At 39.6% G+C, this 12375-nt stretch overlaps 1 protein-coding gene across 1 annotated transcript in view; it reads left to right on the top strand.

Annotated features, from left to right (window-relative positions):
- LOC115591392 (E3 ubiquitin-protein ligase rnf213-alpha-like) overlaps nt 1-12375 on the top strand; it is a 73128-nt gene that overhangs the window by 48482 nt on the left and 12271 nt on the right. Inside the window, exons 44-56 of the mRNA XM_030433385.1 lie at nt 210-310; nt 405-584; nt 937-1082; nt 1350-1452; nt 1696-1810; nt 2647-2851; nt 3325-3515; nt 3772-3894; nt 8763-8873; nt 9828-10070; nt 10213-10303; nt 10620-10654; nt 10783-10886. Coding sequence (XP_030289245.1) covers nt 210-310; nt 405-584; nt 937-1082; nt 1350-1452; nt 1696-1810; nt 2647-2851; nt 3325-3515; nt 3772-3894; nt 8763-8873; nt 9828-10070; nt 10213-10303; nt 10620-10654; nt 10783-10886 — 1748 coding nt within the window. The remainder of the gene's footprint in view (nt 1-209; nt 311-404; nt 585-936; nt 1083-1349; nt 1453-1695; nt 1811-2646; nt 2852-3324; nt 3516-3771; nt 3895-8762; nt 8874-9827; nt 10071-10212; nt 10304-10619; nt 10655-10782; nt 10887-12375) is intronic.

Below are 12375 nucleotides of genomic sequence, written 5' to 3'. Positions count from 1 at the left end.
ACTTTTTCAGTCCTCGGTATCTTCCAGAGAAAACGGGCAAAATCAATGTTTCTTACATCAAATATGACTGAGGTTCTTTTATTAACCCATCTACCTTGAGGAGAATTTTGGTGTGTCAAGATTGTTTACAAGAAAGTAACAAAACAAAACAAAAACACCATTATGACTATTGTTTTATTTATGTACAATGCTTTTCGCCCATTTCTAAGGCTCTGAGGGACAGCTCAGATGTAAAATCAGTGAGGACTTTTGAAGCTGTGATTAAAGTACTGAAGTCCTGTAAGCAGGGGGCAAGTGATCAGAGTTTCAGGTGAGGGCTTGTTAATTTGCCCAGTTATTTTGAATGAAATAGTTTAGAATGTTACAGTTTAGAGAATCTGATTGCTGTTGGTTTAATTTTCAAGGTTTGGACTTGAGTGTGCGGTGTGCTTGATGGAGCCTCAGGATCCTGTAGGACTGCCGTGCCATCACATTTACTGCTTAACATGCATTATGAAAAGCCTTGATACAGGAAAGACGTCCTGTCCCAAGTGCAGGCAGGAGTTACCAAATAACTTTCAGCCACGTGTCTCTGAAGATATCAGGTGAGATTGTGGTTTTTACTCACTGCACCACTGTTGTTATGAAGTGCAAATGAGTCTTTTGTTGCACTGCATAGTGCTTAGCAAATGTGTATAATGAGTTCGAGCCATTTAAAAATATGTGTGTACTGACCAGGTGATTGGTGATTCAGTGGGTGTGACTGAAATAAAGTATAAGTCAGAATAAGTACAGTGGTATAGAAACTGAAACAAGAAATTCCCCTCTCACAGTGTAATTTGGAGAGTCAGTTGGCTAAACCTAACCATAATTTAAAATGTTCAAATTAACACAGATAAAATGTCACTACTTTAGCTTTTTGCTATTGATGTGCCTTTGATTTTTATGACTCTGCAGGGTCTCCATCAAGAAAAATGCAGAATTCAGACAACGTTGCAAAGGTTTCTTCATTGACCTACTCTCCACTGTGTGCTTCAAGGACAACACGCCACCAGCCAGAGGTGTCATCAAACACCTGCTGTCCTACCTAAGCATTAAAACAGGTACCACTTACTGTAGAGCTTCTTCTTAAAAAACCCTCAAAAGTATTGTTTCCTCTGCGTTTTCTCCATGTTCTTTTCAAGTGAACTTGTCTGACACTGCATGTTAAAGCTTTAATGATTTTCTACATAAATTCCTATTTTTGGGGATCTCTCTGATAATCTTTTCATTTCATGCTTTTTGTATTGCCACTCTGAAATTGAGATTATCATTAATAATTAGAAGTCTTTATTTTTTTCTTACTAATAATAAGTCATCTCTCAAACCAGAACATGAGCACATTCACACCAAAGATCTGTCGCCTTTCGACGAGTCCCCAGATAAAAACCCAGTGGTGAGATCTGTGATCCTCAAGCTGCTGCTGAAGTTCAGGTAGGTAAACTGTAAGTACATACCTAAATTTACATGAACGTAGATAATTAGAGCTGTCTGAAGTGTTTATAGGGCAGCTCTGACAACAACAGTGCAGACGTGTGTTACAGCATTGCTGCTTTCATCACATCAAAGAATTTGGTTATGAGAGAGAATGTTTGAATCAGTTTAAGCTCCTCTGTTTAACCTTTTGAAGTCTTTCTGCTTTGTACTAAGTGTATGATGAACTTAACTGTGTTTCAGCTTTGATGCAGTCCAGGAATATTTGCAGCAACATTTGTCATCAGTTGAAGACAGCAGATTTTTAGACGAGGAGGATAAAGCAGAGCTTTATGCCATGTACATCAACTGCTTGGAGGTAAAATATATTTTAATCACAGACAAGTGACAGTAGCCTATTATTTTAAATGGAAAGACAATTTCATTGAAGATTTCAAAACATTCAAAAAGCTTAACAAGGAAAATAAGTCAGGGCAACCTTTTACAACAGTTGTTGTGCACTCCCAAAAAATGTATTTTTTTTCTAGCAGAACATTACACATTCTCTTCATCACATTTAGATCACATTTATTACTTATTTAAAACTTGGTCTTTGAACTTTTCAGAGGGCACTTGAGCAACCAATAATGTGTTAATAAAATAAATTTGACTCCAAATGTTGGAGGCCTAACTGATCCTTGATTTCAATCAGGAGAGACAAGTGAATGAAGTAAACATAACATTATGTATTACAGTAGATGATATGTGATAATTGAGTGAGTCTGTCAGATAGTCTTTGGCACTTTGACTCTATAGGGCGATTTTGTGATCGAGGGCCATCCATCCTATGGAACAGCAAGATGCACTTTTGATTCATTTAGGAACAAAGTGTATTCATACATTGACTGATTTCCTCAGAGAACTGCTGTATTAGATGTGATGTGAAGATGTGAAGGTCATATATGATGTTTTAATGAGCTTTGTATTCACATTGTTATCTACAGATGATTTATGAAAAATCATGCAAAGGTTTGGAAAAAAAAAAAATCTTCTGACTTGTCAGTGGGCCAAACCTTTTACTTGAGGGCCAGATTCTGGAGGAGTAGATGGCAGCTGTATCACAAACTGCTGTTTCAGTTTCTGGTCACTGCTGATTAAGGTCAGTTTGTGTCAAGTGATAGTTAAATAATGATCCTTCAACCTTTTTCTTTGCAGGACTCCATGTGGGAGAAAATGCCTCAAGACAACAAGGCTCAAGAGTTAAAGGCATTTTTCAATGGTGAAACCAAATTCCTGCGCCTCGTTTTGGTTGAAGTCACTTCTGTTACAGAAACAGTGTCTATTAAACATCTGCAGCACATCGCACGATTGCGTCTGTCCCTCACCATGGCTGTCCAGCTCATCAGTGATAGTCTGTCTGGTGAGAGATAACTCAACTATTACTGGAAATTTGCATTAGTGAGCAGTGAAAAAAAATATATATAAATTATATTTAAAAAAAAATATATATATATATATATATATATATATATATTTTTATTATTTTTTTATAGGAGGGAATAAAATGTATGAATGCATGGCCGTTTAGCCAGGTTTTGGCGGTTTGTGAAAAACACAGTGGACTGAAAAGCGAAAGGAAATGGAGAAAGGACTTGTGAACGGCAAATTGACTTTTAAAACACTGCCAGATGGTTCAGTCAATAGGACAAAAGTTACACGTACTGTCAACATGAAATGAGTTACCATTGAAGTATGTCGAGTCTCAAATATCATTTGTAAGCCAAACACATGGCAGATGCAGAGATTAAAAAAATTAATCATTTGACAGCCCTAATAAATATATATATATTCTATATATTATATCTATTGGATAACATTACATTGCTGTTGCAGGCAACGATGTCTCAGAAGGAGCAGAGGATTTCTTGAACATGGTGATCAAGCTTTGTCAGGAGAGTGGGAATGATTGGTACCGTATTTACCTGATCCGTCAACTCAGTGTACAACAAGGTGTCGAGTTCGTCCAGACACTGTTGAAACAGCCAAGGTTCAGTTGGATTTTCCCTGCGAAAATCAATCAACAGGTACACCACCATTCATCTGCAAATCTACTTCAGGAAATGTATGTAAACATGTCACAACTACTCTGATGTAGGCCGTGGGGCAAATCATCAGCACCACACTATCATTTGATAGTGTGCAGCAGTTCATTTCAGTGTATTAATAGACTACCCCTTGACCAGGAAATCAACATGACATGTGAAATCCATTTAAAATCTCTTCTTTTGGATATTTTAAACCATGTTTTTGCATCTTTTACACTATTTATGATGTAAACAGAATGAAGATGGAGGCCAGATGGACCAGTATCTTGTATATGGAGAGGAATACAAGGTGGTGAGGGATGCAGTCGCTGAGGCAGTGGTGAATGGCAATGTTGAGCAGATAGAAGAAGTCTTAGAGGTATTTGAATTTAATTACCAAATGAATCTGCTACAAGTACTGTTCACATCCACTTTTCCATATATCAACTTTTCCTCCGGTGGCACTGGTGAACACCAGTCCATGATTGAGTAGCAATCCCCCCCATTAAGACATTGAATAAACAAAACATTATACATTTTTAGGCTTTAAGGTCAATTCCACTAGGGAGACAAGTGTGGACTTCCAGTTGACTTCCTGTGCAAGTGAGAACCGCGGAGCCTGAATTCTGTCCCGAGCTCCTGGTTCTAGTCTGTCTCCAGCCAGTACAATTGACATTCTTTAAGTGCTTGTTCTTGAGAAGTTTGTCTTGCTAAGATTGCCATTCACAAACGGAGCAGACATACAGTCTGATACAAGACTACTGAAAAAACCTCTCTTAGCTCATTGGAAAAACGATCTGAGCTACTGATTTTTAGCGTCACAGCTAAGCTAACCATGCCCGGCATAGACTGTTTACTACTATAGCAATCAAACAATAAGATCTCAGACCTCAAGATGATATCCGGCTCTCTGATGAACTCCAGAAGAAAGAGTCACTGCTATCCAACTTCATGGATGTAGAATCCATACAATCCAAAGAGATCGCTTCACTCAGTGCAATACTCTGGGACACGGTTGTTTGGGACCCAGCTACTGGCCCACAACTCTCCTCCTGCTCAACACCCAAGCAGCTGCCTTGTACGGAGGTCTTGGTCCGTGGTCGAAAGAGGGACCTTGATTGGCCCCCCACCTGGAGCCTTCTTCCTCTCCGCCTACTCTTGCAGCATACAGTACTGTGTCTCTCACAAGCTCCCCCTGGGAGCCAACCCAAGTACTGACACTCTCCATGGCCCAACCCCCCTACCATGGCCCACCGTCTCCTACTGGCTGTCATAAAGCTACTTCCACTGCTGTGATTAACTGGATTCCAATTCCCATGGTTATCTCACATCGCAAATCAATACACATTGCACAGGTGTAGTCGAACTGTTGATCACAGTGTACTTGTTATTTCAACCAGATCAGCTAACACCAAACCTCACAACAGCAATCCCTCTACAACCTTGGACTTCATCAACTGCTAAATATTCTTGCACCTCGGAAAACAAGGTCTGTTTCCTTTGCACTACGCCAGCTCAAAACCAAAGGCCGTGGCCTGGAATGCCTTTATGTCAAAACTGGCCTAGCAGTGCACAAAGAAATGTATCATAATCACATACTCCAATACAAGGATGCTATTTCTTTAGCCAAAACCCAAACTACTCAACCGTAATCAGGACAGCGGATGGGAACACTAGAGCCCTATTCTCAACCATCAACAATATCCTGAAACCACCTTATGCTCTACCACCTCACCTACTCACAGTTGCTCAGTGCGATAACTTCATGACCTTCTTCAATGCCAAAATTGAAAACATCCACCAGACAATGACTGCTTCTAATAACTCTACACCTTCTCTGCACTCTCTGCCCACATTTTCCATCAGCGCTCCACTTGCCAGCTTTAAACTGCCAACTGTCTCTGAAATAACCGGACTCATCTTTAAATCCAAATCATCCACCTGCCAGTTAAACCCCCTGCCTACCTACCTGGTAAAAAGCTGCCTGTCTGCCTTGTCCTCTCTCATAACTGACATCATTCATTCCTCACTGACTTCTGGTGTTGTTCCATCATCACTAAAGACTGCTGCAATTACTCCAACTATCAAGAAACCCGGTGCAGATCTGAATGATTTGAGCAACTTTCGTCCCATCTCAAACTTGCCATTTATCTCCAAAATACTTGAAAGAACTGTTGCAATTCAACTAAACACCCATCTTTATATCTCCACCAAGCCTACTTCCACTCTACCATCCACAGCTCTATCCAACTGCCGGCTGCAGAATAAATCATGGTTCTCACTCAACTTCCTTAAACTGAACAGTGACAAAACTGAGGTCCTCCTCGTTGATATCAACTGGTCCAGAACGCAGCTGCCCGTATCATCACCAGAACTCCCTCTGCTGAACACATCACTCCGGCCATGCAGCAACTCCATTGGCTCCCTATCAAATCCCGCATTGATTTCAAGATTCTACTCCTCACTTTCAAGATCCTTCATAACATGGCACCATCATATCTCGCTGAACTGATCTATACCCACACTCCCTCCCGCACTCTCCGATCCTCTTCTACCATCCAGCTCTTTACCCCGTCTGCCAACCTAACCACCATGGGGTCAAGAGCTTTCAGCTGATCTGCCCCCAGCCTCTGGAACTCTCTCCCACCAGACATTTGCACTTCTGACACTGTCTCCACTTTTAAATTTCGCCTGAAAACACACTTATTCCGAGTGGCTTACTCTGTATCAGACTAATCATATAATCACACTCTTGCCTATTCTCTATTCCACTCTATTGCACTATTCTCACCCCGGAAGCTCAACCCTGCCTAACCCTTGCCCGGTTGACTTCCTCTGTGGTGCGGAGTCTGAATTCTGTGCCCAGCTCCTGGCACCATGTAATTGCATCTTCTTATTTATTTATTTATCCTCATTTGCACTAAATTGTCTCCTGTTTTTGTTGTACTGTTGTTGTTATGTGCGATGTCCTTGAGTGCTTTGAAAGGCGCCTTTAAATAAAATGCATTATTATTATTATTATTATTATTATTGTTATTTTATAACTAGTGCATTGCCCGTAGGAAGCATGTATTTCTATAGAAAAGTGGGAGGTTAAGTAGCTTTTTCATGGATGGCCAAATGAGGCTGTGTTTGAAGGTGGGACGTCAGGGATATAATTGGCTGTTTTTGATTATACCATTATATGTCAACTTAAAAACTATTTACCTTGCCTTACTTGGTGTAATTATTTTTAGCACAACCTCACATGTGTGACTGTACAGTTATTTTTTCATTTTAAGGTACTATATTAACACTATGGACCTAAAATCACAAAATAACATAAAATCAGAGTAGAAAAAGTTAGTTTTTTTACTGTGAAAACCACAAATATGTTTAATGGACCGATTGCATTAGTTATAATGCAAATATAAATTGTTGTTTGCAAAATTGGTGCATAAGTTTTTGAAATTTACAAAGCTATGTGTAACTATCTACATTTAAATGCAGGCAATGCCTCAGGCTCAGGGCTCAGCTCATTCCTGCCTGTTCCACATTCAGCCGTCTCCTCCTTGGTTTGCCTCACAACACGACTCCACTACTCACTAAACACACTACACAACACACTTACTATACACTCCAAACACGCTATATGTCACAAATCTCTCAACTCTCAAAACTCGCTATCTCTGTCGCTGTCTCCAACACATCACTGCTGCTGTCAATCATCCGCCGATGTCCCTCCCACATCTTCCTGTTCCTCAACAACCAAACTTGCTGCTTGGACACTATCGTGACAAAAGCACATTTTTACTGTTTCTTCCTGCACCAGACATAAAGCAAAGGTAACGGCAATGTTCGCGAAAAAGCGTGTTGGACATTATTTACCCTAAATCCGGTTTTGGACGTGCCAGTGCGCCCGCTCCATCAACTCGGTAGGTAACGTTAGGCCGTGTGGGTCGGCTAGCGGCTAGCAGCTAGCTACACACGAACATCCACAGACTCCGATCCCACTTTGTTGACCGCGCGTTTAATCTCATTATAATCCACAAAAATCAGTTTAGATGAACAGAACAGAATGGGACCGAACCGCCGGCAAAATCCCGGTCCAGCTCGTGCCGCTGCAGGTATAAATCCCAGTGCGTACGCTCCGTCGACTCAGGCGGTGGGCCGTGTAGCTAGCACTAGCTACACACAAACATCCACAGATTCCGATCCCACTTTGTTGTCCGCGCGTCTCCGGATCTCCTCAGACCCGAACAGACTTGGACTTGTTTAATCTCATTAATCCACAACAGTCAGTTTAGATGCACAGAACGGAACCGAACCGCCGGCAAAATCCCGGTCCAGCTCGCGCAGCTGCAGGTATAAATCTGCTTGTTTTTTTAAGGTATGTCGTGGGCTTGAGCTCTGCAGTGATTGGCTTTGGTGCGCACGTGGCCACGGTGTGCAGTGGTTGGCTCTGGTGCCCACGTTACTGTGGTGGCTCCGGTGGACAATGCTTGCAGAATTTGTAAAGCATTTATGAAATAATTTATTCATGCTATCATTGCAGTCCAAGCAAATGCTTATTGCACACCACTGAACCACGCAGCAGCCATGTTGAGAGTCTCAGGTCAGTCTGATCCTGATCCGCAGAGATATTTGAGGAACACACACACACACACACACACACACACACACACACACACACACACACACAGACAGACAGAGATCCCTTGTATTATAGATAGATGTTTACTAGTCATTTTGGAATAGCTGTGAAGAGGATGAAGGAGATTGCAAGAAGTGCCTTCAACAATTTTAACTCAAATATGAAAGGAATATTACTATTAATATGACATATATTAAAGTTGGTTAATTCCCAAAACAATCTTGCGCATCAGGCAGTAGTGGGTCTATAACGCACACAATAATTTAGCTAATGTAATTCAGGTAAAGCAAAGCAGAACTGGTATTTGTTCAGGGTCTGAATGTAAAAGTTACAGATTAACAAGCAACATTTCTATGGACAAACTTATATTTGCTAATCTATCAAAAGGAGCCAACAATGCAATAAAAAGCTAAACTAAGGACGACAATTTACAAATTGGTTTGGTGTTTTGGGCCAGTGTTACCCAGATGGAAATTTGAATGACTGTTAACTAGATTACTGAGTGTAATCAACCAAATCAAGTTAATCAAGTAATCAAGTTTTTATAATGTCTGGTTTCAGTCTGAATAGTATTTACTGACTTCTACATTTTTGTTTGTTTTCCATTGATTCAGAAATGTAATGTTCCACCAAGGAATCGAACAGTGTTCATCCTCCTGGCACTTTTCCGAGAGGTTACAACTCGGTACCGATCTGCAAATACAGGTCTTCACCCAACCCCTGAGGTATGAAGAAGGATAAAATGCACCTTTTCAGAAACGAAATAACATATTCCACATTGAGACTCTTCAGTAGCCCAGAGTTGGACAGATGCAGATGCTTATTTTAGGATTGAAAATGTGTGTAAACAACAGACATTTTCAGTGATCAATTAAACCCTTGTTAAAGCTACTGCCTCAATTGTTATCAAAGCATGCTTAGCATTTTTTCAGAAACTATAAAGTTCTCTATGAACTGTATGTTGAGTGAAAATGTTTTGATATTGATCAACCTCAGTGGGCAGCATGTAACACTAACAAATCCCTCTCGGTTTGCAGAGTCAGATGAACATAATCTGTGGGTCATCTGTCAAAATGTATCGTATTTGGTCCTTTGTGTGGCATGAAAAATACCAAAAGGTTTTCACACCTGCAAGCAGCAACGATTCTAGCTTGGCAGAGCATAATTACTTGGTGTACAAAGCCAGTGAGGGACTGTGCCTTTTGTTTGCACTAAGATCCTCCACTTGCCTTTTTAGACAGAGTAAGATTGAGGGGAAGTACCTTGAGACATATCTTTCATAGTTAGAGAAAGTGTTTATTGAGTCTCATTCCCAGGTTGTCAAAACAGATGTTTTGGGTTGGCTACTGGTCTGGTGGCTCAGTCTGAATATCACCCCAAAGTATCTTTATTTGATGACCTGCGATTGAGACAATCAGCTGTCTTTCTCTGCAATTGCGTACTGCCCTAGCCACTAATGTACAAATCCAGCAGTAAAACACACAACAACCTGTGGTTATATTAGCATATAGATGCAGTAGCCTATGTAGTGTTATTATAGAAATATTTGACAACTTTCTTTCTTGGAAATATAACAAAAATTTAACACAATTTTTTAGCTGATATTTTTGATTCATATTTCAATTGGCTATAAAGTAGTCAGTATAGTCACTGTTTATCATCTTATATCTTCCCTGTAGCAATGCCAAGCATTTGAAGAGCTCATCCAGGGCTCAAGGTTTCTGCATCAACAAGAAGTAAGGGATTTTGGCTCAAACTTGGTTAACAACAGGTTGGGAAAACTGGCTGTTCACCATGGTAATACCATTGTTGACAACACTGTCATTGAGCTGACCATCCATCTGGCAGCTGCGCTGCTCACTGGGACTCACGATCTTGTGATGCCACTCAAGCAACTTGGTCTGTCTCCTCAAAATATGCAGGTAAACACAAAATCCAACAACTTGAGTGAAAAACTCTTTAATTTAATTTTGCTTTAATGTAATTTAATGTAGTGTAGCTGATGATTATTTTTATGCAACTCCTGTGCCAGTTTTTATAATTTAATTCTATTAAATCTTACAGGAGGCATTTATACCCACAATGCCTGATGACATGTTAGCTGTTGCCCAGGAAGCCATAAAAAAAAAAGACAATAGGCATCTCACTTGGTATGGTAAGTATTACATATTCTTATATAAACCAAGATGGCAAATTATGGTTTCTTGCAGCTTTATTCATTGGGTAATTTTCATCTTATTTTATGTCAATAGTCTGCATTTATTTCTACATTCCGTCTCCTCAGTGGATTTTATTTTCCCAAACAGATTTCTCAAAGAGTTGATAATCTTTAGTGCTCTTGGTTTGCTTCATCATATTAGATGCTAAGGGACTCACATCAACCCACATACTAATTCCTAGTTTAGGTCTTCTTCTGTCTTAATAATTAATATGATTTTAGCCTATTCTAAGTTGACAATTTTTTTTCACAGTGTGTCCAAATAACCATCCATTCTGTATTGATGGGGTAAGCTATTATCATGCAGTTACAGTTAATTTATTTGCAAAGTGATTAAAACATTAAGTTGTAAAAACATACCGTATGTAAGAAATTTGCTTGCTGAGCAAAATGTTCCAATCTGCTTCATTCTACAGTGCGGCAAGCCCGTTGAGAGTGGCCAATGTCTGGAATGTCGCAAGGAGGTTGGATTGAAAGGGGGTAAAAGCCTGCCTGGATTCACATCTATTCAGCTGCATCAGTGAGTGTCAATATTGGTCAAGCTACAGTCACGCACTCAATTGTCTCTAAGTATTTTTGCTCCTTAATATAATATACTTAACAGTTCAAATAAAATTTCTTGTGTGGGACATAATAATTGGAGGGACTATTAGTGTTAATGATCAAGTGTTATTTATAGTTATTTGGTGTAGGTCCACGTCCACAAAGACACATGCAAATCCTAACTTTTTTTTTTTAATATTACCATGACACAGCAAAGTAGAAGTGAAAAAAGTGTAGTATTTTGATGTATATGGTAAGGATGCACAATATATATTGGGTTATAAATTATTGGCCTGGTTTTTGGAAATATATATCATCTGCCATTTATTGGTATTAGTGAAATTTATACAGGATAAATAGAGCAGTAGATATACAGCACCTATACACTCCAAAAAGAAGGACACAGTTGCAATTCTGCAAGGGTTCTGAGAAGACGAAGGAAGTCTACAATGTTAACACAATATGACATGAATTGAGTTAGGTAATATAAAATCTGAAGCAGGTAATTATTGGTTATCTGTGTCAGCTGAAAAAAATCCATATCGTGCATCTTGTAGAAAATATCTAGTATATTGCCAGCTGCCCATAATGTGGTTGTCAGGCCTGGACTAAAAGGAGGACTCAGATGCAGAATTGAGAACAGTTCAGGTAGACTTTTATTCTGAAATTCACTTCTTTACTCTTAAGCGAGAGTGACAAATCAACCAGGCTATGAAGAATCTCAACTCTTCAGAAAAGGCAGAGGAAAAGACAAAACACAAAATCACAAAACCAAAGAGAAAATAAACAGAAATTCACTCCCAAGGGAGGCAAAGAAAAAGGCTGAAAACTACTCTATTGAGGAATGACTATGAAAACTAGACAACAAAAAACGGAAAATGTAAGGCTAACTAGAACTGCAAGCAGTTATGAACGGGGGCCATGACTTCAGGAACAATTGACTTAAGTTTGATGTTGAAAGCATTTAGTTTGAGCGAAATATGAAACAATATGTGTTTTTTAGCAAAATTCTTTTGACAACTTTTCATCAGATCTGGAGATTCTCTGTGCAGAGTTTTAGGCAGATGGTGCTTAAATTGTAGGAGGAGTTCAAAAAAGTAGATTTTGTATGTGGCGATTTAGCAAACGAAATGTGCAGCAGAAGTGGGCGTGTCCTATATGGACATAAGGTTTGCGAATGTGTTATTTAAAATGTGGAAGTTGCAGGCAAAAACGTGATTGCATCCATTATAGCGCCACCTTTTTTTTTTTTGAATTAATGAATGAATGAATAGCGCCACCTGGTGGAGTACATGTGCAATTTCTTGTATGGTAGAACTGTGTCCTATTCTATAGGTACCATATAAATTTCACAGCTCTCAGCATGATAGTTTGGCTGAAATTAATGTTTGTTGTTTATCTTGTAATAAGCCACACCCACATTGAGCAGTCATGACTTCTTCAGGATATGGCCTCAGGATTGGCCC

Source organism: Sparus aurata, chromosome 11 (assembly GCF_900880675.1).
Source record: "Sparus aurata chromosome 11, fSpaAur1.1, whole genome shotgun sequence".
Lineage (NCBI taxonomy): Eukaryota > Metazoa > Chordata > Actinopteri > Spariformes > Sparidae > Sparus > Sparus aurata.
The sequence above is the reverse complement of the archived record's forward strand: the minus strand, read 5'-3'. Positions and strand labels throughout refer to the sequence as shown.